At 43.3% G+C, this 24316-nt stretch overlaps 1 protein-coding gene across 3 annotated transcripts in view; it reads left to right on the forward strand.

The window, feature by feature from the left end:
* The window catches only part of LOC146190484 (cell adhesion molecule Dscam1-like), a 221164-nt gene that overhangs the window by 86432 nt on the left and 110416 nt on the right, over positions 1 to 24316 (forward strand). For all 3 annotated transcript variants that reach the window (XM_084600901.1, XM_084600900.1, XM_084600902.1), the window contains one exon: positions 9425 to 9766. In XM_084600901.1, coding sequence (XP_084457027.1) covers positions 9425 to 9766 — 342 coding nt within the window. The remainder of the gene's footprint in view (positions 1 to 9424; positions 9767 to 24316) is intronic.

Below are 24316 nucleotides of genomic sequence, written 5' to 3' on the forward strand. Positions count from 1 at the left end.
TCCCAGCCCCGTAGGGCCAGGTACTATCAGGTGGTACTATTACGTGCCCTCTACTCAAAGACTAAGTGAATATACAACACAGTAGAGTGTCTGCAATGTCATGCTTGCAATCTCTTCTAACAAATCGACCAGTCAGTCTCTCGGTCTGAGACGATTCGAAGCCATAAACGAAGCCATGCTACTATCGCAAAGTGCTTTCCTTTTTTATCTATCATGTTAAGAATAATGTAGAACTGTTGAAGCAAAGCCCGCGCGGAGGTGCGCTAGATAACTCTCTTTTGATGCAGCACTGTGGGTCCCTACTTGAGCTAAGGGATGTTTGCTGTGCTTTACAGCGTGGTTTTAATGCTGGAGAATGTGTTTTAGTTTATTTTAGAGATGAATAGTTGCGGCTGATGTATTTAATTATTTATTCCACCAGCGTAAATCCTGTCCCGCATTTATTATCACATTTTATTGTCAGTACATTCGCATACATAATCAGCTCACCCTACAAATTCTCATAAAGCTCTTGGAGTGGAGATTACCTTTAATTACGCGCGCAAATGCGGTATGTTGCCTAAAATATTTTCTGACGGCCGAATCTTCTCTGCTAGTAATTCATCTCCCAGAGTGTAACTCTGCCAGGTTCCTCGGCGCCTCGAGACCATTATTCGTCCCAGATACGTCGACCTCTAGAGCTTGAAATGGTGTTCCTGCATGCGAAGTTCTGTAATCCAACATAGCCCTCCGCAAGCCGCACTATACCCATTAAACATGGCCAAACACATTTAGTTTGCTGGCGCCAGCTACTTCCGAAAACCTCCTCGTGCTCAGCAGCGTCGTCCTATTTCTCCTGGTGCCAGCGCGATAAGTTTGCGCTGCACGCGAAAACTCGATGATCCAGCTTCCGGGTTGTTCGCAACCAAGTCTAGCTCATTAGCATATCTCCGGCACGACAAGCTCAGTAATTTCAGCGGCGCGTGGAATTCTGAAACATTTCTTCCTGACACCGAAGGGAGGCAATTTTAACTAAAATAGAGCAGGGTAAAGCCCACTTATGCAGAGAAGAGCACTGCTAGGACACTTAATTATGGGTTTTAACTTTGGGCAAGAAAGTAAGAAAAAAAGCAAAAACAAAAGAAGACAGAAGTGCGGGTAGAGCGGTTGAGAAAGAGGTCGGGAGGAGGGGGAGCGTGGAGGCAGTGACAGAGCGACTGGCTAGGATTATGGCTGTTTTGTGGCTCTACGGTGAGACTCTGCGGGCTATCTGCATACTGGGTGAGGTCTGCGTGCAATGCAGCAGATCATTAGCTGCCGTGAAAATTAATTGGGCCTAGAACAAGCAGCATGTTGTACTGAAGGGTTCTGAATAACTGGGATTCTTTTTTTTAAATCTCACCTCCGAAATGTGGTAACTGTTTCTGCGACAAGGTGTGGTGAGGAGCACAGCACCAAAGAGGCCTAGTCATTGAAACAGCAAATAGGTCAGCCTTCTTAAGGTTCGTTCCTGAAAGAAAGAACATCTATAAAATCCTTGCTTGGAAACATATGAGAGCGGTAGAACACATCCTGGAATTGCATTGCCGCACCCGGTTTTCTTTTTTTTTTTTTCTGTGTGTGTCTGGTGGTATGCAGCAATTCGGTTGAGGAAGGTAACTGCTTTGACATCGGTAGCTCGGAGGATTTATCCCGCTGCCGAGTGCTGAGTATTTATCCGCTTTTTCAGTGCACAGCATGGCATGAAGCCGTGCTACAAGCTCAGTGGACAGCCTACGGCTCACTAGCATCGGTTACATTGCCTCTGGATTGGTTGTTTTATTATAGCGAAAACATTAGCAGGCCATGTTGAGCCGAAAGTGTCAGAAAAATATGTCACTGGTTCCCTCGTGACGTCATCGCCAAAGGAAGTCATCAGAAAAAGACCGGATTAGAGCTGTAAGTCTTGGCATAAAGAAGTGCCGTAGCATCACTGAGTCATGAATCGACTAGTCGTGTGAAGTGTCGAGTCATGCAATTCAGGAGGCATGAATCCTGTGAGTCATAAATCTTGAGAAAAAGTTATAATTCATTCCATGTGTCATATGACTTCAGGTATTGCTAACGTCAAAGCAAGTGCTTTGCGTCATGTGCTTTTGCTGGAGTGTCGTTAGTAGTTGGTGGCGTCACACAGACAACCTATCAATAAGCTACGTCAAAGGGTACACTAAATGTCGTCAGACACCAGCGAATGATCGACAACTTTCCAATTCGCATCTGAACGTTTAGTGTGCTATTTAAAAAGCTTTTAGTTAATTTCGACTAATTATCGAGTAAGCGGAGCAAAAAAATACCAGGGGGTACTTAACAGGGCTCCTAACAACACTTAATCGATTTTAGCGGGAATGCCGCTTAGATTTTTTTAAACTTCCGTCCATCTTTGCTGAGACACTCTCTATATTTTGGTATTGCTAACGCCGTCGTGGAGGCACCATCGGAAGCCATTTTTTCCCGCACAAATCTGTATGTGTCGAAAAATATTATTCGCACTTTTTTATAATCGCCGATCGTGACTCAAAGTCATCACGTGTCTTGAGTACAGTTCTAAAAGACCAACTCTGGAATGATGCGGTCACCGTCCCTTAAAACAGGGCTTTAATTGAGCCCATCCCGGGTACTGAGTCTCATTAATCAGGGGTTATTACCCTATAGGGACATTCAATGTGATGTCAATCGGTGGAAGTTATTAACGGGAGAGCCGTACTGAGCAATATTTGGAGTTTTGTTGATACTTTGTATCCCACTACCGGATATCGGCTTTCATAACTAGCAGCATGGGCACATTTCAATCAATTTACGCGTTGTCAGTGAAAATCTGCGGGGTGTTTTGGAATTCAATACTTTCTGCTGCTCTTCTACAATTAAAAAGAGAACTTTATTTCGCTGCGCTCTCTTATCTTGGCCATAATATTTATAAATCTCGTTTTTGCATCTTGTGTCTTGTTTCGTTTCTATGGGAGTTTTAGTGGGCTGTGCACCATCGCTTCCTTCAGAAATAACCGTGATTCGCTGTGATTAAGTAGTTCTGTCGAAGAATGAATAAAACTCTGCTAAACCTCGCCGCCTCGTCTCTATAGATAGTGACGCTACAGACAGTATGTGAGGTACGTTCAGTACTGTCAAAGTCCTCGCATACCCACGTAAAGTCCTGCCGTTTTTCTGATCAATGCAGCCAGTAAAGTACGCACTCTTCCAAGTGGCGTGTTCATCGAAGCGTGCTCAAATATTTTGTCGGGAAGAAACATTATGCTTGTCGGTCAGATGCAGGAGCCCTCATTTTTACGATTTTCCTTCCGGTGTTTACTTGCTGATGGCTCGAATCGAAAAAAAAGTGGGTGTCACAAAATTTGGCAATAACATTTTAATTCTGTAGAGTCACTGCTAAATTGCCTTTAACTCAACGATAATTCGGGAACGAATTCACGAACATTCACAATGCGCAATACATGGGCATGAGCGTTAGTTTTCTGCAGCACGCTACATTATTACCTTCCATCCTATGTAGAGAAATGTCTGGGACATAATGGATCATTTCAGAATTATTTACTTATGCGGTGACAATTTCCTTTCCTGTGTGCAGCATGTCATTTGCCAGCTACCAACTACCAGTAGCAGGGCTGTGAGTTTTTGAGGCCGTTCGCTTTAAGATGCAAGTGATTCAACGATATCAATGTGTTCTTACCTCACCCTTCAATGTGAAAGGAGGTACATCGGCTGGCAGCTGATTCCAACTTGACCTTGCCATCTGGTGATGTGATATCACACAGTTCTTCAATCAATAAGTCCCCGGGATAATCACCTGCCAACTGCAACCTAGAAGAGGCACGCCCCTGATTTTTCGAAGTTGCGTGGCTTCAAATAGTCGGCGCCGATGGAAACTTTATTTGTTGATATGGGGAAAATAACCCTTTAGCTTTAAAACATTTTTTCAACCAAATTCTCAAACACAATCTTGGTATAAATTTTCGCATTCCCTAGTTGGCCGCTAAGCCGTGTTGCGAGACATTGTCACAATGTATAGACACTTTATTACTACGCCTTTATGGTAAGTCACTGTTGCGCGAAGGAGAAGCAAACCCTATATGAGGGCACCAAAATGCAAGCAAGGATAATGAAAATATAAGCTCCTAATTCAACGCGATAACTCATCGGCGTCTTCTGCCACTGATTGCCATCCATTTAGAAAATAAATAGAGAGAGAAAAACTTGATACGGCAGAAAAGCACAGCTTAATGAGCGAAAGAAATGTTAAAAAATATAGAAACAATTATTGGAGCTTGGGGGAGTGCATGATAATGTAAGAATTCAAAAACGTATCTAAACAGGACGGGCGCGGCTCTTCAGTCCTGCGAGGGCGGTGATCTGAATCGCTTAATGAGCGCTGATTTCAATAATTACCCTGGTCGCTCTCCACCTCTGACGGTCAGTGCAGGTTCATGGAAGCAAACCACCTTCGTCGCTGTCAAACCTCCTCACATCGAAATGTCTCGCATCGCCTGACGATGCCTAATTGTGTGCTCTCCGTCGAGAGGGAGATTAAGGCCTGCTCGCACCATTACACGATAGCACGGTAGTGTGTTGACATAAGAAGAGGAGGGAAAATGAGGCGAATTAGACACGATTCGAACCGCGCCTTCGTTACACCCTCGATTAACGAGCTTTCAAGCCCCTTCCCTCTTGCCTAAAAAAAAAAAAAAAAAAAAAAAAGAGAATTGGGCGCATTTCGCGGTGTACATTTTATCACTAGCCTCTCAATGACGAGCGAGGGGTAGTTGAAGGAAAGAGGGACTTTGGGTCGCACTGTCGAAAGTTGAGAGTATTTTTCTTGTGCTGTCGTACTGTTCACTGTGTTTTGCTTTGAAGGAAATGCTAAGGGAAACGAAGTTGCATTTCACTTACCTGTTAATGCACAGAGTTGCCAGTGCAGACACACGAGAAGAGACAAGCAACAATTAGGTGTTTGTATAAACCGGCTACAAGCCATATGCACTCCTCAGCGACCAAGGCTTTACAAAGACGCCTGCGTCACGTGCCTGTTGCAAATTTGCTACCTTGTGTGGACGGCGAATCTCCCTTTCTATAGTTTTGTCCGTACCTGCGTCAACTTGATCCAGTCCTTTTTTCGAATTCTGTTGCTGTAGCCATTGTCTGCTTCTAGCCCGGGTATCGCCTTTTCTGATCAGAACAAGGCCCAGTAAATTGTTCGTGCTTACAAGAAAAATATTTTGCCTATGATCGTGCGCATCAGAGAAGCAATGACTACCCTTCCCGCTACGAAGTGCCACAGGGTTAATTAATCCACTTTTATCAACATCCAGTACTTCACATTAGATGCACCCACCAAACTTTTTTCCGATTGCCATTTGTCAAGAAAATGGGTTAATAGATTTTACAGCGGGTTTTAGGAACATTGGAAGCTTTCTAGCGGCTGCGTATCGTCAGCAGCCTTATTTCAACCGTGAGCGGATGAATAAATAGAGTTAGAGCAGTATAAGTGATTATCAACAGGCGCAAAAGATATTTGCACACTTAATTCTTATAGGTATTGTTTAACGGCTTGAAACAAACAAACAGCGCACTAAATGTTAGGCTTAGTAAGCAAATATGTACTTAGTCTTATGTACGTGCGTAAAACAGACTACATGAAGTATTTATCTAGTTGTCAACGTGATGCGAATTAAAGTCTACGAATAAAATTTCATAAAAATTGAAGTTTTAGTACGTCAGTCCTAGAACCCACAGTCAACGATTTCATAAATGTTAATTGGCCCGTGCTCCTTGACTTTGGCGCAAATAGACTTCATAGACGCAAAAGGGTTCCTATCCCGTGGCGGCGCAAAGGAACCACCCTTGCTGGCCACTACATTATACCACTGCGCCATAGCCGTAGCCTCCTATTCCGCGTGTTTGACTGCTACTCTTCAGAGCTGTGCATTGCATGTGGTCGTCCTCATCAACTTCCATCCATGCGCAATGTATTCAGAACACACCTCTACCTCATTACCTTCTTAAGGCGTCTTAGTCGGCATCAGCTGTTCATAGGGCGCTACCTACCGAGATGCCCGGGGACAAATTTCGGTAATCTTTTAGTGAAGATTATTGACCCTGAAAACCAAACCTCGAACCGAAACCAAATTTGAAGTACAAGCCTAAACATTAACTCACATAAATCGAATTTACTCAATCACGCTTATTCGGATCATTGCTTTCGTTGAATACTAACAGGCCAGTCTTATATATTTAGAGCCGATTTACTAGTCCCCGGAGCTGAAAAAAAAATACAAATATAGTTCTTTGCCCATTCATAGTGCCACCGTCATCCCGATTCCCTCTGCATGATATGCTGCTGTGCCTATATTTAGGAACTTAATGGACCCTGAACGCTTTCTAGTTCCACAGTAAATCTCGTTGAAGCCTGAAAGGCGCAGTACGAGTGTTTGGGGGTTTCAGAAACCTACCGATTTCATAATGCAATATCAAAAATAGCCGTTTTTTGCATAAATAAAAACATTTAGACATTTTGATAAAGCTTTCTTGTTAATTTGCATCTTTATAGCCACAGTAATGCTATCTGCGTCGAATTCTTCTAGACCATCCGGTGCTTTTATTCCTATAGCATAGGACAGACGAAAGTGTCGAATTCGGTTTGTGGTGTATACCTATGTAATGGCTGTGTAAGGTGTTACTTCTACAGTTGGTAGTGCAACAACTCCTAATTTTGATTTCGTTCCGTTTATTTATGATCGCAAATACAAAGAGTGACGAAGACTGTGGACAAATAGCCTCAGATGCCGACTTTGCAGAGTACACTAGCCCTAAATGTTAAATAAACGTCAATGAACTTATCACCTTTATACAGCACACATTCTGCTCTATTTTTCCCTTTAAGCATTAAATAATAGATACGCGTAACATCAACCTGAGCCTTACTGCCACCAACAGAAAGAAAGCATAAAATGGTTGCTCATTGTTAATAAATAGTTATTCTTCGTTTCTTCAGACAATTTTGCTTAGCAATTACTGAGCTCGCCTTAACTATAGAAGATCGTGATGTTATAAGTTTTTCATGTCACTATCAGCTTTCATAGTTTTCATGTTATGGATGATATAAGCCCGTACCTATTATTTCGTTTACTTGGTATAGTGTAAATTGAGTGATATTATGGGTGCCTGAAAGAAACTTTAGAAGTTGACATGCGTTCTGCAGGCTAGAACACTTGCTCAAAAGGATGCTCACGAGAGCGGCTTGTGTATATTATACACAGTTAAGAATGCATCGTTTGCACGCGTTGTCACCATGACGTTTCTATATTACGTGGACTAATAAAGCAAACCGAACGCACGTATTGAAGGCTACACAAGAAATATTCTGTATTCTCTGTTGCATCGGCAAATCAAATATATATTGTTGTTCTGCCTTGTTCTGCTCGATGTGAAAACCCGGCATTCTTATTGCAAAGCCTTCTTTGATTAATAAAGGTTGCACAGGAAGCCATATAGCTGAGGCTGCAAAAGACAGTACGTCAATGGAATCAGACTGCTATAAGTAGTCTAACTGCAGTATGATTTGAGTGTTGCTTTTGAAGGCGCTGGGATTTCTTACTGTTAACTGAAGTAAAGTAAATATGTTTTCGTTTATTTTTGAGCAAGCTAGGAATTTTGTAGTGGACACATTTGAAGAGAATGAAAACATCCTTCATGCATTGTAATACGCTTATTTGAAATTTGAAAGACGTTGACTACACTTTCTACAAAATGCCTTCTGCGGCGTGGATGCCCCCAAAAAAGGGCAGAATCAATACAAAGGTTGAGCGTTAGGGGACCTGAGGTAATTAACTGAGAAAAATGTATAAACACTAAACAAGCAGCGCGAAACGCACCTCAGGGCTATAAAATTTTATTATCTCTGCCTTCCTCGCTACCATGGGCTTCGTAACAAGTTGTCAGTTTTATTCTAACGACGTGCTAAAATTAACTCGGCTCCAGGCCGGGGCCTCAAATATTTACGTCTTTAACTGGCAAGCTGTTTGTTCTTTATGACCTTTTAGACATGCTAAAATATCGTTACAGTCTTCAGTGCATTAAAGCGAACGCGATGCCGCCAACTTTATTTTCAATTACTGTGCAAAAGTAAGATTTTGGTGAGCGCTAAAAAGAAAAAAAAATATGCGCTGCAAACATTTCTCTTACTTTAACTGTAATTCGACCTCTTCTTGACTCAGTGCAGCTTTTGAAACCACTGTGCTGTTGTAGCTAATGCTGAAATCATATTCGCCTGTCGCTTATCTTTTTTCCCGTCGCCTTGCTACATTTTAAATAGCTACATAGAGCGGCGTCTGTAAAAAAAATGAGCTGAGAGGGAATTGTCGATTAAGCGCCGTCCGCCTATAGGGATGGCTGCAAAATGGGGTGTACAACAGAGGGAGGCCCTATACAAAGGCAGTGAGAATTACTTTTTCAGTGTAAATATGCGAAATATTTTGAAGTACCATGTAGCTGAGCAATGGTATCGCACTTCTACAGAAATCAAACTGGATATGATTCGTTATTTTACACCAGTGGATAAAAGCGTAAAACATTCTGTGAAACCTGACTGCTCGATGCGCTGTGTGAACGCTTCGAGAACACGCGGGCCTTACAGCAACATAGTAGCTGATCGCTGCCAAAAAAACTGTCACCCGCGGAAAATATTTTATCGTGTTTATCCGCAACATTTTATTGCACGTTATTCATACACATGACCATGTGTAGTATATTCTACCTTTTAGTATTACTGGCGAATTAGGAAATGAAACGTTGAGCGAATGTAATTGGAAGACTATCGAAAGTTCAGAGGGAAACTGAATTAGGTTCCTACTCAATATCGGTAAGGGGAGAAAGAAGCAATGATGCCTTCCGCACAACGTCCCGGGCCAAGTACACAGAACCTGCGCAGAGCACAAACGCTCCGAGCACCCAGAATGCTATAAATGCTATCGTGATATTTCGTTCACACCGGATCCAGTCCGACTATCCTTCGCATTATGCTACGTCGCTTTTTCTGTGTGCGCGCGAGTGTCTTAAACATTCAAGTTCTACGAGGAACAACATCTTTAAGACAGGATCTTTGCAGCGATCACAGGACACGTCGCACAGTTGTGTGGTAACGTGATGAGGCTGCTGCTAACGCTGCTGATAACACTGCTGCTGATGTTGCAATATGATTCCATTGGGTGACCCCTAGCTATAGCTCAAACACACTAAACCTGTTTCTCGTCCGCTTCTCCTATGTGACGAAAGAAACCCTCATGGTTAAAATAGACACATATAAAATTTCCCGGCGCGCTTATCCCCATTTTAGTACAACCACTTTTACTTGGGCGTACTCACTGGCTGTTTCATTGTGATGTTTGCACTCCGCACGCAGGTGTCCGTGGTGACTTCCCGCCACTGTCTTCCGGTGGTGCAGAGGCCGCACCAGCCTTCCTGCACGAGCCACCCGTGCAAGTAGTCTTCTCGAATTCGACGGGTGCCCTAGTCCCATGTTCGGCGTCAGGGCAGCCGAGGCCTACAATTAGTTGGATGAACGAAACCGGCTCACCTCTCGAGCCCCTTCCTGGCCTTCGTAACGTGAGGCCTGACGGAACGCTGGAGTTCTACCCGTTTCGAGGCGAGGACTATCGGCAGGACGTGCATGCTACTCGCTACCGCTGCAGGGCTTCCAATGTACTGGGCGCAGTTATCAGCCGCAGCGTTCACGTCAAGGCCGGTGAGTGAATCAGCGAAGAGGCATGATCTGCCCTTCTCGAGAAGCAATTCATATCTGCAAAAATCTGTGAGATATATTGCACTTTCATCAGTCCATTTTTTTCCATAACCGGCCGTGAAGTTACTTCAACGCATTAACTAGAGGACTGCGAAATATCAAAAAAGAGAAAATAAAATTTTCACCGTCATAAATAAGACTTAAGGTTGATTGAAAATGTGTTTCGTTTATTTCCGCTAGACTCGCATTCCAAAGCTTTCAGACACTCATATCGCGATCACAATTATTTACAGAGCGCACACTTCACTCGAATAACAGTAGTGAGCAGCTATGTATTTGCAAGATATCTGTTGTACTCAGCCATGTACGGCCCGCACAACATACATAACCGCCGATAGAAGATTAGGTTATCTCTGCCAATAAGGCAAATTTGCAAGAATATATAGAAGCAAAAAATTAGAGAAACGAAACCATTGCATAACTTTGACAAATTGCTTGAGACTCTCTGGAAGCTTATGTATGAAAAACGAGGTTAGAATTAAAGCCTGCTATTTTTGTCATGTGGTAAGCGCCATAGATGGAAATGCACTGCGCTATCAGTATGTGACCTGTTTTCTTTTTTGACGGCGCGTCGGCAGTTCATTTCTCGCTTACCTGCTGCACAACGTTACGTAGTCCCCCGCAAGCAGTGAAATGACACTTTAGGCTTTTATATATTTATTTTACAAAACGGTGATAACAAATGAAGCAATGTGAAGAATAAAAGCAAGAGCAACCATGTTATGAGTAGTTATGAGAAAACTTTCTCAAAAGCCTTCCCCAAGAATGAAAGTTTCAAAGGCTTTGTCCTTTCAGTCTACATCAGGGCTCATCGTATTAAAGAGAGGTTAATATGTAAAACCGAAAGCCCCCTATGTACGCTACCCTCACGATGATGTAATGAGGTTTATTTCTGGTAAGAGGGAGTTCGTTGATCAACAGAGCTAAAATCGTTGCCGAAGCACTTCTAGTGAATAGCGGAAAAAGGTACGAAAATCGCTAATTTTTGTTAGTATCTGCCTTCCTATAGTAGCTTTCGAAGATTACATTCAACAAAAGGTTGAAAGTAGTGCCTTAAACAAAGTTCGCAATCCTTGGTATGCTTTCAAGGAACCCATTACACGTCCTGTGTTAGCACGTCCAGACAAAGCGCAATAATCAATACGATCATGCTCTACCGACAGGGACGTTGTATGTGGCTAGGTGACGTATATTCTGTGGTTTTTCTAGCAATAAAGAAATTGTTTAAGCTTACACAGTAATTTCGGTAATATCTGTTACTCAGATTTATATGGCTAGCCGCTTTCAGATGCTTCTGCATACATTCGTTTCCTTTGTCTTTCACCTACTTGAATAGGATTGGTCTAAATGCTTAATTTTAAATATTAATGCAAAAATGTATGAAATTTTCGTTTTTCCCTTTCTCCTGACTTGAAAAGTCATTTTGAGACTACTTACTTCACAAAAAAAAAAAAAAAACAAAAAAAACATCTATTGTCTTTACGAAATGACAAAGATTGTGTGTGTACCTCTCGCAAAGTGCGAAAACTTCTTACTTCACTTTAGAACTCACCTAGATTTGCTACAGAACAAAAACAACAAAAAGCCCACTCACTATAAAGGAGAGGCGTATTCAGCGTCAGGGAAGAGTAAAGTATGGGCCGAGTGTGCAAAAGCGCGCGTGTGCCAGATTCCTACCCCGTGTCAAAACTTCATTCTTTCGGCTTCCATTCCGCGTAGAGAAACAGGAACTGCGCGACATATTCTTCCTGGCCGGTGGCTTTTCCTTTGCAGCGTCACTGGCATCTGAATTTGTCTTTGTCTACGGCGGAATTTTGTCGTCACAATCTGCATCGAATCTGGACGCCAAAAGCTGAAATATATAGACCAAGGAAAGGGGCACGCTCATGGCAAAGAACAGCGGAGACACCAGCCGACTTGTTTACCAAAAGCAGTGAAGAAACTTTTTTTTGCGTACCGCAGAGACATGCCGTAGCGAGGTTTCTAGAGTCGACGTGTTATCTCCGCGAACCGTGAAGCTCGACCGCGGTCTCTCCTGAAAAAGTTCTGAAACTCTGGGGAAATGGCTACGGGAGGACTTGATGGCAAAAAAGCGACTTGAAGAAAGCAATATGATCCAGGCATGAGAGATCACAGCCAAAGTTTTGAAAAAGATGTCACATCAATGGCGTAGTTTTTGCTATCTATGTATATAATATTCATGCGTACCCCTACTCAGGCTCTCGGAACAGCGCAACATTGTATCTCAGTGTACTGTCTTGAGACTGCCTTCTTTTCGCTGTACAGTCTGTTTTTTTATGGGCTTTTTTTCTGAGCAGGTACGTAGTTACTTTACTCGAGTATTTTGGGTGTTTTTCTAGCAAAAAGATATTTGTTTAGTTACATTTTTACACCTTTCCTCTTTTAAGAGCGGTGTTAGAGAGGCAACCCTTTCTCAAAAATATTAGAAAGAACACATCCATGCTTTACAAATTTCACATTCTCTCACTTCTGCCTTTATTAATTAGCGTTCCAGGGCTAGAGATTTATTCTCGCAAAATTGAACATTGTATGTAGACCCAAGCGGAACAAGAACGCCGAAATTTTTGCGCTTTCATAGATGAACTATGCAAGTAGTTATGCCTAGAACACTGTGTTCCACATGTATGCCTCTCTTCTTAAACCGTATAGCTTGCCTCACGAAAGGCGTCTTGTCATGACGGTCATAGACAGATCTGGTGTTCCTGCGTAATGATATGCGCATACATACCTGGAACCTGAATTCCTATGCTAGCTCACCTATCTTCCTCGAGCTGCATCGAACAAAAGTTTCTAGATGCCCCGTTATTCTCTCTGCTATATATCTTTAACCTTCATTTCGTTTCCCCGGATCCTCAATCAAAAAAAGATAACATAACAGTGCTGCTCTTCATTTAAATACTGAAAATTCAGCTGACTACTCAGTGCGATTCATCACGACCGGTGAGGTCTCATTCCATCGGCCTCCTACGCACCTCTGTGGCCCTCTTCGCTACGGACTTGATGAATTCTCAATCAGGCCATGCATATGGAGACGCACCCATCCCATGCTTCACGGTGCTTCTCGTCTGTCCTAAAAAATACATTATGCCACGTGTGTCCTGGGGGCCCCCTCGATTGAAATCTCTGCCACCACCGTGCCGACGCGTCCGGCTGAAGTGCAGAGGCATAGCACGGCATGGTTATTACACCGACGGTAACGAAAACAGCGACGCTGCGAGGTATCCGGGAACCGTGATTTATGCATGAGTCTATCGCTGGCTGCTAGCCGTCGCAGTCATCGCGACAGGAAAGAGTGCACAGAGCTGCCCTCTGCGCCGCCTATTCTGTGGTCTGGTTTTCTGTTGCACACGCCGTCGGTATCTCTTTGTAAGGTAATTTTACGCGTCAATGTACTGTGCATAGACATTGATGGAAAAAAAAAACGAGGGAAAGTTTGGCAACTGTCGGCTCCTTTCAGCTTTTACATTTGTTGGGAAATTATGTGCTAAAGGCAACACTTCACGCTCAAATAAAGGGATTTGAAAACCGCCGTTTCACTCGGATGAAGCGCACAGTTCTACAACACGTTCACACGCTTAACCTAAGTACAGCACACTCTCTGTTCAGACGCCGTCACCGTTGCAGACTCTTCACAGAAAATCTCTTAAATATCCAAGAAAACAATAGCACTTGGACTGTACGAGGAAGAGGAAAGGAGGTCACACTCACCTGGATGCGCATGCCCAAAGGCGAACGAGAGGTGTCAGATGAACACCGCGATTGAGACATGCGAAGTGCGTGAGCCAACGACTTGATGTCCACTGTCTAGACTAGATTAGGTGCCGAAAAATAAGCGGATATTGCGCACATGGATGAAGAAATATGAAGACACTCGCTAACACACAGCACGCGGAAGCAAAAGAGTCGAGCTTCCTCACTGCAAGTATCTGGCTCCTCCTTTGTTTCCGTTTTGAACCGAACACTATGGTTGAGGCTTTTTGTGCTGTAATAACTGACTGGCGTAAACCACCGATACTGAAAACCCCAGCTTCACTATAGTATACAATATCCAGGTACGGGAAAATTGGGTGGTCCTCGTAATGTGTCTTGTGAAGACTTATAGTCGACTGGCCGGACTTATGAAGGGCTTGATATATGCTCTTATTCTTGGGGGTGCAAGAAGCCATAAGGCGCGTATCGGCTTCTCACAATCCTTCGTTCATGAGGAGGGCGAGGTTTTGGCAGTTTCTCTTTAATTTGACTGCTTTTTACGCACTCATTACTTTTTGTTTGCGAGTGGTGTTCAATACCAGTAGTGTTCCTTCTCTCCTTATAAATTTTGCATAATTAGCGCCTACTAGGAGAGCGAGAGAGAGAATGAACTTTATTTATACAAAGAAATTACGCGGGTGATTCACCCAGATCTGGGAACCATTGGCGAAAACGACTTCAGGCCTGACCGATTGGCTAGCACTGAAGGGGGAGCTCTGTGTGAGCCAGCTTCGCCTCCAACTGCTCATGGCTAATTTTCTGTAAAACGTATAATTTGCGTTGTTTGGGGCAGTTCCAAACCTTGTGGAGGATGTCGGACATCTCTTCGCAGGCCGGACATGGAATTGTAGGGTATTGCGCGGTCCAAAACTTATTGCTTGAGGTTGGATTGGGCAGTGTGCGGGCTTGCATGTTTCGCCATATAGTACCTTTCTGACGAGTGAGGTCTTTGTGGGGATCTGCGTATGTTCTGCGATAAAGTCGATGGTAGTTCATTATTTCGCTGTATGTTAGTGGAGACGAAGGTTTGGAGGTGGACGGTGACGGGGCACGGAATGTATGACCTCGAGCTATCCTGTCAGTCGCCTCATTGGCCTCAATGCCTTCGTGTGCCGGGATCCACAGAACACTGTGGCGGGTGTGTGTACTAGGAGTGTGATTTTTCATGATGTGAGCGGCCGCTTGGCAGAGTTCCCCAATGAGGTAGGCCTTGCAGGCTTTCCGTGAGTCGCTCAAGATTCTATTCATTTGCTCGGTGGTGTGAGTGTGCTTGATGGCAAGCGCAATTGCGACACACCAGTTTCAATTCGGAATCAAGCCTATGTAAAACCCTTAATTACTTGGCTTGCTCTCTGCTTTACATGTGGATCAAATTGACGATACACCAAGTTTACAAACTGCCCGTTTTCCTTTAGTTCTTAACAAGTCGCAAATGTCTAACATATCATCAGCAGGTACTTTTAATGGAGCTGCTAGTGCTGCCTGTACTCAACTTAAATGTACGTAAAAGATGTTAAATGTATTAGTACCAACTACGACATAACCTCTTTTAGCGCTTATCATTTTTACCGATCAATTGTTGTCACATAAGGCATAAAATGCGTTCGCTTCATAGTTTCTTAAAGTTGAGACATAGAGTCTCCGTACTGTCACTTGTCTTTGCCTCTGTTGATGGGTTTTGCGCGAACGAACACAAGACTTCTCTTATCATTCGAACAAATATGTTTGAAGGTATGGATCCAGTGCTGTTGAAGTAAGTGCTCGACATCAGCTGTAGAGGCATAATGTCAGCCTTACTTCCTTCCAGCATTGTTTTGATCGGTAGACCATGCAAACAGTTCGAAAGACGTTTTCTGTCGAAAATTTTATTCCAAGAAGACAAACAATAGCAGTGGAGATACTTCTCCGACAAGCTAGCTCCCTCTAAGCACATGATTAAGCCTGCTATTTTAATAACACAGCACTGCTGGAAAATTATTCAGTATTGAAATTGTTGCGTGCTTCTTAGATTGTGCCGATGAGCGACTCTGAATATAATGGCAAATATAGGCACTCAAAACATACCTTGCGCTTTCTAATACTCTACGTCGAAATTTTCCATATACCATTGCTTAATGATATTTTGTGGCAGTTTTCTCATTAGATATATTTCTCCAATATTTAGGATTGAAACGCTGCACAAGTAACACCTTTTTTATGTGGGACTGTAGAATATCTTACACCAATAACTCATACGTTTAATGCGAATAATTTTACAGCAATGCAAGGCTATTTTGCTTTGCGCTTTTGTAAGAAGACTTGCACACAGCTCCGTAAAAAGGCGAACAAGCAACTTACCAATCGGGAAACTTCATTTCTCTCCTTTTTCTTCAAAATGTTTTCGCCCGACTGCTCTTCAACATCTTCTTAGGTTTACAAAACGATGCCGTAGGGAGCTAAACGGGCAACAAAAGGAAATTATCCAACCATAAGACGACGTCAATACGTGCCTCAATCCTCTAAGAAAACAAAACAACTTTCATCCAAGGCAAATCATTCAGGGACATCGACGTTTTTGGAGCAAACATGGAAACGTGCAGCCAACCTCAAGTTTAAATAAAAAGTTACGCAGTACAGACGAAAGAAAATACCGCATACCCGACGAAGAAACTGAGTCTTTTAAGGACAACGGATATACGCCAGCTTGAGCAGAGACAGTGCTGGTGCTCTCAAAGATATTTTATTTTATTTTCACGCTACCGTTATATTCAAAAGTGATAGTTATTTCTTTTTTGAAAAGAGAACCGGAGGGTAAAATAAATTGTAGCAGAAAAAAAAAAATAGAAGACGCAAAAGCTTTTTACATACGAGGCTGTCACAGACAGAGCAGGTTGAGGCGAAGCTAAAATGTGCCTTCGACCAGTAAGACTACAGTCGGTAGCATACAGCCACCGCAATGCACGCTTATGTCGGCCCAGGAGAGGAACCATGGAACGCATGCATTATTTCCGGCGTTGTGCGTCTGACAGCTCAGCGGGAGAGTGCACCAGCCGAAGAAAATACTTAGCATTAAGATAGATGCAAGTTAAGAAAACTTCAGAAGAAAAACGAGAATTCAGCCACGCGCCGTATGACAAAACGAGTAAAGGTGCCTGCGGAGGCTTAAACAAACGGGGCATGGAGCTTCTAGTTACGAGAAGAGATATGTTATAGAGTCTTGGTTGTTCTGAATTTGGTTGTACAAAAATCGCAGCTTGGGTGCTTCGATTAGAATGACAGCAGAAATAACGGTCAAATAAAAGTCGAAGGTGTCAGAAAAATTCGTGCGTTAGTGCACACTCATCCAAGATACTGCAAGGGGCAGAATATTTTTTTAATTTTGTTGATTACCGTATTTATGGCTCTACTTGTGGCAATTGGATAATATCGTAACTTACATTGTTATACGTACAACTAACGAAGGAAGAAAATATGCACATAAGTCACTCGTACAAGCTACTAATCCGCAAACCGATCATTAAAAAAATGATCACTTAAATTTAATTAGTACCGCCACAGTGCTGAAATTGTTGAGCTCCGTACGTATGGAATAGAATTCACCGCCCCTCTGGAGGCCGAACGCTGACTAGCTCCTTGGTTAAGATCAGCTACCTTACGTTATACAGGTGTACATGTCTGGTCAGCTTTCCTGCCCCACAGTGTTATCGGACGCCTGCTATAGGCTTGCGGGGCGTACGAAAGCCACGCTAGATTTTGCCTGGAAAATAATGGGACTGAAAATTTCCAAATAGTACTAACTTCTCTATGCAAGCTTCTTTACTGAGTAATGGTTTTCTGTCTGAAAATTAAACTTATATGTGTTCCACTTTGCTTTTAATCTTTGGTAGTATATGAAGTTTCACCAGCATTATATTCTTAATGTCAGAAGGATTGACGATGGTTATTAAGGGCACAGTCTCACGGCACGAAAAAAGGTTTGGACAAGCAGACTTGTCTCCCCTAGAGATCGATACTTTGGTCAGTCGATTAAGTCTTTCCTGCTTCCATATGTACAAGTATGCGCTGTCAATAAGCCTATCTCCTCTGCTATCTGCGTGGAAGCCATATACTTCAATGTTTTCACATACTTCATTTTGTAATGTGGCAATCATAGAACGAAAGACGTCACTCAAATACCCTTGAACGCAGTCCAGCAGTTTTGTGAGCTGTCACTCCCATCTCATGGTCAAACAATAGCTAGTGGCAACAATAGTGTAATCTTAATGTCACTGGGTTGATTCTACTGAAAGGAACGAGTATGCTCTCTTTCTTCGACATTTAACTTCAGTATGGCTGGAGTGTTAAAGCGAACTCATACTTATGTCGCTCAAGCAATGACATATTTGCTATAAAAAAAAACAGTAATCAAAATTAGGTCGCAATTTTTACTTAACACAGCTTGAGAGTTTGTACGTGGGGTAAATATCATATGCAGGAACAAAGGCAAGCAGCCACAGCCGGCATTTCTGTGCACCACTTTCCTCGGGAACGCACAGGCGCCTTCGTACCGTCGCAAACCGCTCTTATATATAACCACAAGCGCTAACGTAACTCATGTGAATATCAGTACCATCCAGAGCAGCACCGTCATCTCTAAATATACTGTTTCCTCAGCTTTCCTCGTTGGACGATGCATAGGCACCAGGCTCTGTCTCGGAGGCTAACGGTCGGCCTCCAGCGAAACTGCTCAAAGGGTAATAATAAAGAAAAACTTTAGCACCTAAATGGTCGGGGTGGTGGAAGCGGGGACAAAAAGATACAACTTCAAAAATGTGTGGACCGTGTCTTCGGCGCTCCGGAGCCTGACGGCTTCCCGCGGTTCGCAGCCACTCTCGGGGCGCCGAGCAGCGAGGCGTGCGAGTTGCGCTCCGAAAAAATGGACTGTCAGGACCAAGTTATGTGCGACTACACGCTTTCTTCGTCTTTTAGGGTTCCTATTTGCGCATCCCATTTGATTTACAAAACACTTGTCTTTTTCAAAGTGGTTGCTGCGTCCACTTTGTAGTGGGCTGCTATTGCGAACAGGAGTGCACAAACTTAATGCTTTTTCTTATATGACCATTTTATTGTTTATGTTTTCTTTTCCTTCAGATGTTTCTTTGAATTGCCGAGGCTGCAAAAAATTCAGGGAATACTTGGACTTATTGTCGCTTCATATTGATTGAATGCTGTGGCGTGCGCTATATTCACTTCACGGGCCGACAAACAAAAGTGACGTGCAATACAGGCCAAATGTAGGCATGCTGGGCAGCACAGAACATGCTTGTGTTACATGCTTTACGTTTACGTCATTTTTTACCAGCACCCGAGCTATCTTTCTTGATCAGCTGACTACTCTTGTTTACTAAAGCATAGCAGAGAGCTCTGCGAATCAAGATAAAGCCTGAGCGTAGATTATTCTCTAAAACTTTCCCAGTATTGAGCAGCGTAGTCAGTCATAGCAACCTGCTAATTTTGTTAATTTTATCTCATGTATCTGTTTACTTTAAGTATTCGTCTTTCGCCTTCATAAGTGCGACGCTTGCCGAATATCTTCGAATAACAGTAAGTTCCGCTTTCAACATTTCTTTCACCATTGGGAGTGCAATGCTTGCGTAACACATCGCAAACTGCTTCATAAAGAAAGAGACAAAGAGTGGTATAGCAAAAAAAGTGCGGTAAAATATGCGTATTGTGAGAAACGACTACTCTGCTCCTCTACTTCGTTCATTGCAAGGGATAAAAAACGTGGGAAAAAAAAAAAGAGGCCAGACAAGTTTCAAAGGGGCGTTATTACGAATAAAATAGGTAGGCAAAGACGCTAATTATAATCAACCGCATCTTTCTTGATATTCAAGAGAAGACAGGTGGACGAGCACTCGGGAACGTAACTTCAGCACTGGTCCGCTCTGTAATCTCCGTGACAGAACCTAGGGGTACATGGACACGGGCGCGAACTTAGTTTGGGCCGTAAAAGAGAATAACAAAAATTGGTCCCGAGAAATAAAAGAGCGTAGTATCAGATTTCGAAGGGCGTGGTAGTAATTTCGACCGAATGGGCAGCCCCAGTGAGCAAAAGCATCGCACAGCACACGGACATGCATTGCGTTTCGCCCCAGTCAAAACGTTCGGTTGTCGGCTGGCATATAATTCCCGGTGTTGGCTGATGAGTGTGCAATTAATGCCAGCGCCAACCATCTTCGTCAAAATAATAATATCGCTGCATCTTTACTACGATCTCTTCTGCCTATATGTCCCAGGGCTCATGGTAAGTAGAAAAAACAAAACTTTATCCACCCCCCCTCCCCCCCCAAAATAAAAAAAAATAATAAATAAACAGGCCTTTTACAATATGGCGGCATGTGGTATTTTTTATTCTACGTATTTTCGAACGAAATATATTTTAGGCAAAACGGATTGCACTGCTGCTTTGTCATCGAGCACAAAAAGCAAATTAAATAAAAAAAAGCATGCATACATGCTTTTCTTGGCTTCAGTTAGTGTTGGGTTACTCCAAACATACGCAAATATAGGCGTCAGAGTCGAGTAATTCGGAGTAATATATTCTGTCTGATGAACACACTTGTTAGTTGAAAATCGTAGACTCCAAATCTCGGTAATTTCTGAAAAATGTCTCCAATATCACAAGATCCCACAATTGTCTATCGCGACAGAAAATTTGTGCAACATATGCACATCTATGGAGTATTGACTATGTCCCTGAAAATATGATTTTATCTTCGGTCTTCTCGCGCACAAAGGCAAATATCGAAAGGGTCTTGTAATAATGGCTAACCGCAATACCTGCTCACCTGATAAAAATACCTCCGCGAGAGAATCAGCAAAGCAGAATCAACTTAAGGAGAGACTGGCATAGCGTCTGCAAATCAACGAAAAATGAAACAAGAATCAAGCTATAGCTCAGAACAGTCTGTGAGAAGCAAAAAGCAAGCGCGAGTGTCATTGCATGTTTCAAGGGAGCTCAAAAGAGCCCGCAGTCAACCAGGAACTGCTGCTACTCGTTGCCTGAGTCCGCGTCCTGCTGCGCACACCGTCTTAGTTTTAATGCCTCTCTGCATCATCCTCGCGCCCCGTGCCCAGCACCGCCACAGGCGAGCTCTTTTACGGGCATGAATGCCTGACGAGGGAGGCTCCGGTGAGATTCTCGAGGGATTCCTCGTCGGATCCAAGAAAGCCCTGCGGCTCGGAGTCTCTCTGCATGCCTTCGAACGATCAGAGTTGGAAGAAGAGGAACGCAGACAAAAGTATACGGATGCAAAAAGAAAAGGGTAAACAGTCTGGCTTTACGAAACAGAAAAGGAGTAGAATGCGCTCTTCAGCGCGCGAAAGTCGTTGCGTTATGCGCCTAACTCGGCTTTCGCTATGAAGAACACGGAAAGGCCGGGTACTGCAGCGAGTCATTTGCTGTTTTAGCCTCTCTCGGGGAAACTATTTCTGCGAGCATCTTTATTGCTTCTGCTCCGAATAGTTTGCGCACGGGGTGCCTCTACTCCTTTCCTTTTCCGTCTGTCTGAATTCAGTAGCTCGGGTTCGTCCTTTTATTTTGATGATGGAGTGTGCTTTCTGGACATCAGAAGGAGGAAAAGAATAAAAACATAAAATAACCTTCTGTCTCTGCGCAAACGAGCGGAGAGGGAAGAAAGGACGATTTCGAATTGTTTAGCGCTCGACGCGGCGCATTTTCTAGGAAGTCTGCTGTAGAGAGGCCGGAGTGAAGGTATCACCGATAGGGGCAAGTGATTTCGAAAGTAAAACGGGAGCGAAACAAAAAAGTGGAAGGGAATCGAAAGGGAGATGGAGGACGATACACGAGGGAAAACAAAAAAACAAAGGAGGACCCCTTTGGAGACGATTTGACAAAGGTTCCGGGAGCTGGCTTTGGAAGAGCCCGACCCAACATCCCTTTGGCATTTCTCCAGGCCTCCCACCGTTTCGCGGGAGGTGCATTTCCGTTTCCGGTCGTTTCCGGCTTTGCTCGTCGTGCAGCCTTCCTTCCTTTTGGCGGCGTTCTGCCCGGTTTGTACAATCCTCTCTTTTTGGTTCTTTCTCTTCAGAGTCTTTTGTTTGGGTGCCGCAAACTGGGGAAGGTAGAGGAGTATAGTTTCCCGATGTCCCAGACAAACAGGGAAAACGGGTTTGCATTCTTTATATCGCGCTTCTCTATTTTGCGCGAATAATTTACTCCGGTTTCTTCAAGCAGAATTGAATGACAGTTGTGTCATTCCAATGCTCTTGCCTTCTTTATATCTTTGCAAGCACCGTACGGACCGAGCTGACTGCCTTGTGAGAACAGCCCACAAAAAGCGCCGTCGACAAAAATAACGAAGGAATACCAGGTCACAGAGGTCTGGCCCGCTATTTCAGTTTCTGGTAGGAGGCTGCTATTCTGTCTATCGATCTAAGCGCGCTGTTTCGATACGCGACCTGAAATCCACATGATTTCCAAAAAGGCAGCTGTGGTGACATGTTAGAAGTGAAAACAAAATTATAGCTACATTAAATCAGGGCGAATAAAAAAAAATCTAAAAGGTTATATCAATAATGCTAGGGAACAATGCACACAGGAGGAACACTACGTATCTGTCTGCGTTACGAGTGGCGTAGGAGACATAGGGGCCAGCTGCTTGCCATTTAAGACTCGCTAGAAAGTTGTTGCGGCAGAATTAAATGCAGAGGCTTGCAAGAAATGGCACCATTGTAGCTTCTACTCATACTTTAACCCACACTTCAGGTTGTACATTACGTGATAACGTATCTGCTCGTGCGGTCGAAAAGGCGTTGGCTTCACCTTACTATGGTGAAGCCTTCCGTAAAATTGAGAAAAAACGTGTCGGAAAACACACGCACGTGATTTCGTCTCCCCTCTCTGACACAACAGTTCTTTTAGCAGCCTTTGAGTGGGTTTAATTCGTTTTTGCTTCACATTTAGCACACATGTGCTAGCCAAGTGGGAGACTGCACGGTTTGCGATACAGATTCGAACGGACGACATATGCACCTCCATTTTTAACCCGATAATTGGAAGCGTAGATGTCCAGTGAGAAGTCAGACGTATATTTCGCATTCGTTTCTTGAAAAACAACACCAACAAAAAATTTTAGCACTCTACCGCCCTGTGTACCAGTCATTCAATGACTTAAATTCGCGGAATGAAAAGGAGATGTTAAAAGCGCTGTTAAGCGCTGTCGTTATTGTTTACAATTAGCCATTTTGCCAGTCCAAGTAATAACGTTCGAAATTTGTTGGGTACATTTACTTATTTATACGATACTGTAGCCGAAAATATGACCAAACAGGAGCGGGTGCCAAAAAAGGAGCTGAGGTACACAATTCAAGTAAACTGAATTTTACAGAAATAACAACACGTAAAACAGCCCATCGAAGCAAATGTATACACTCGCATCATAAGTAATTGCTCATCTTCTTGACGGACATTTTCATGCATGAAGACATAAGGAGGTAAATCTTTCCAAACGCTAATGGTTATTGAAAAAAAAAAAGAATACCTAAAGCTGTTTGGGCGAGCAAACAGTGGAGTTGGCTTATGTGGATCATGGTTGCTTCTGATTCTGAATGTTGACGGCTGAAAATGTGCCGAAAAGCTGAGGAAAGACCATCGGTGATGTATATTTAATTGTGATTTTATTCTTTCACACTTCCTGCTAGATTCCGTCGTATTCATGTTATTCTGCATCATTAGTTTTGACGTAGAGTCAACGAGTTGTGTAGAGTATAAGGGACAGGAACTGTACGCCTTTGTATTCGTTATTGGTTGTTAATATATTTTTTTAGTAATAGGAGTCCGATACTTCGCATGTGTATTACAAACGAGATATGATCAGTGTGCGATACGGCAACATTTACTGTAGAAGACGACTTAGTACATGTCTTAGTAAGCTTAGCTTTGCATGGGCTGGCGCAGAAATTTTATTAGTAGGGGCAGCTCAACTAACGCGATAGGTAAATGTCACTGCCAAGTTTTTTCTCTCTCAACGCCAGATTTCCTACTGAGCGAGGTAACTAATGCTATCACGTCAAAAAACTACAAACAAAAATAGTCAGTGTGGCAATGATATGCTCATGCAAAGCAAAGTGAATCAGATTTTATCGCCTATTACCGGTAGTAACGGTAATGAATGTTTCAGTGAACCTAATTTATTTCCTAGTGTTTTCTTAATTCCCGCCTCTGCCAGACGCTTTCGACTATAACGGAGCCTATAGCATTCTCGCCAGTTAACGAGAACATCTTGTAGATGCGCCAAAGCGAGGCTGTTCTATCTGCCGCTGCCTAAAACGTGCCGGCACCGTTGTAGGGCAATGAACATCGTGCTTTATTGCGGGCTATAGTTACTATCAGCAGTGAAGTGTAGGGCAGTGACCTCATCTCCAAGAGAAGCTGAATATGTGCGTATGCCCCGTGGCTTCGTGCACGATTACTAAACTGCCGTTACAGCAGTGCGGTCACAAAAGTCGGATAGCCAGCACTGCTTATCAACTGCCGTTACTGCAGTGCGGTCACAAAATTGAGATAGCCAGCACTGCTTAACCGTGCTTCTTTGTTGTATTTACGTGACACAACGCATATGAACAAAGGTCTTATTATATAATCAATGCAAGCACGTTCGCCTGACCTGCTGCATTTAATATATGCAGCCGTTAATGTAACCATTTTCCTTCGAGCTGGGCACTTAGTGTTCACGTTTT

Source organism: Amblyomma maculatum, chromosome 4, assembly GCF_055883805.1.
Source record: "Amblyomma maculatum isolate TAMU_Amacu chromosome 4, ASM5588380v1, whole genome shotgun sequence".
NCBI lineage: Eukaryota > Metazoa > Arthropoda > Arachnida > Ixodida > Ixodidae > Amblyomma > Amblyomma maculatum.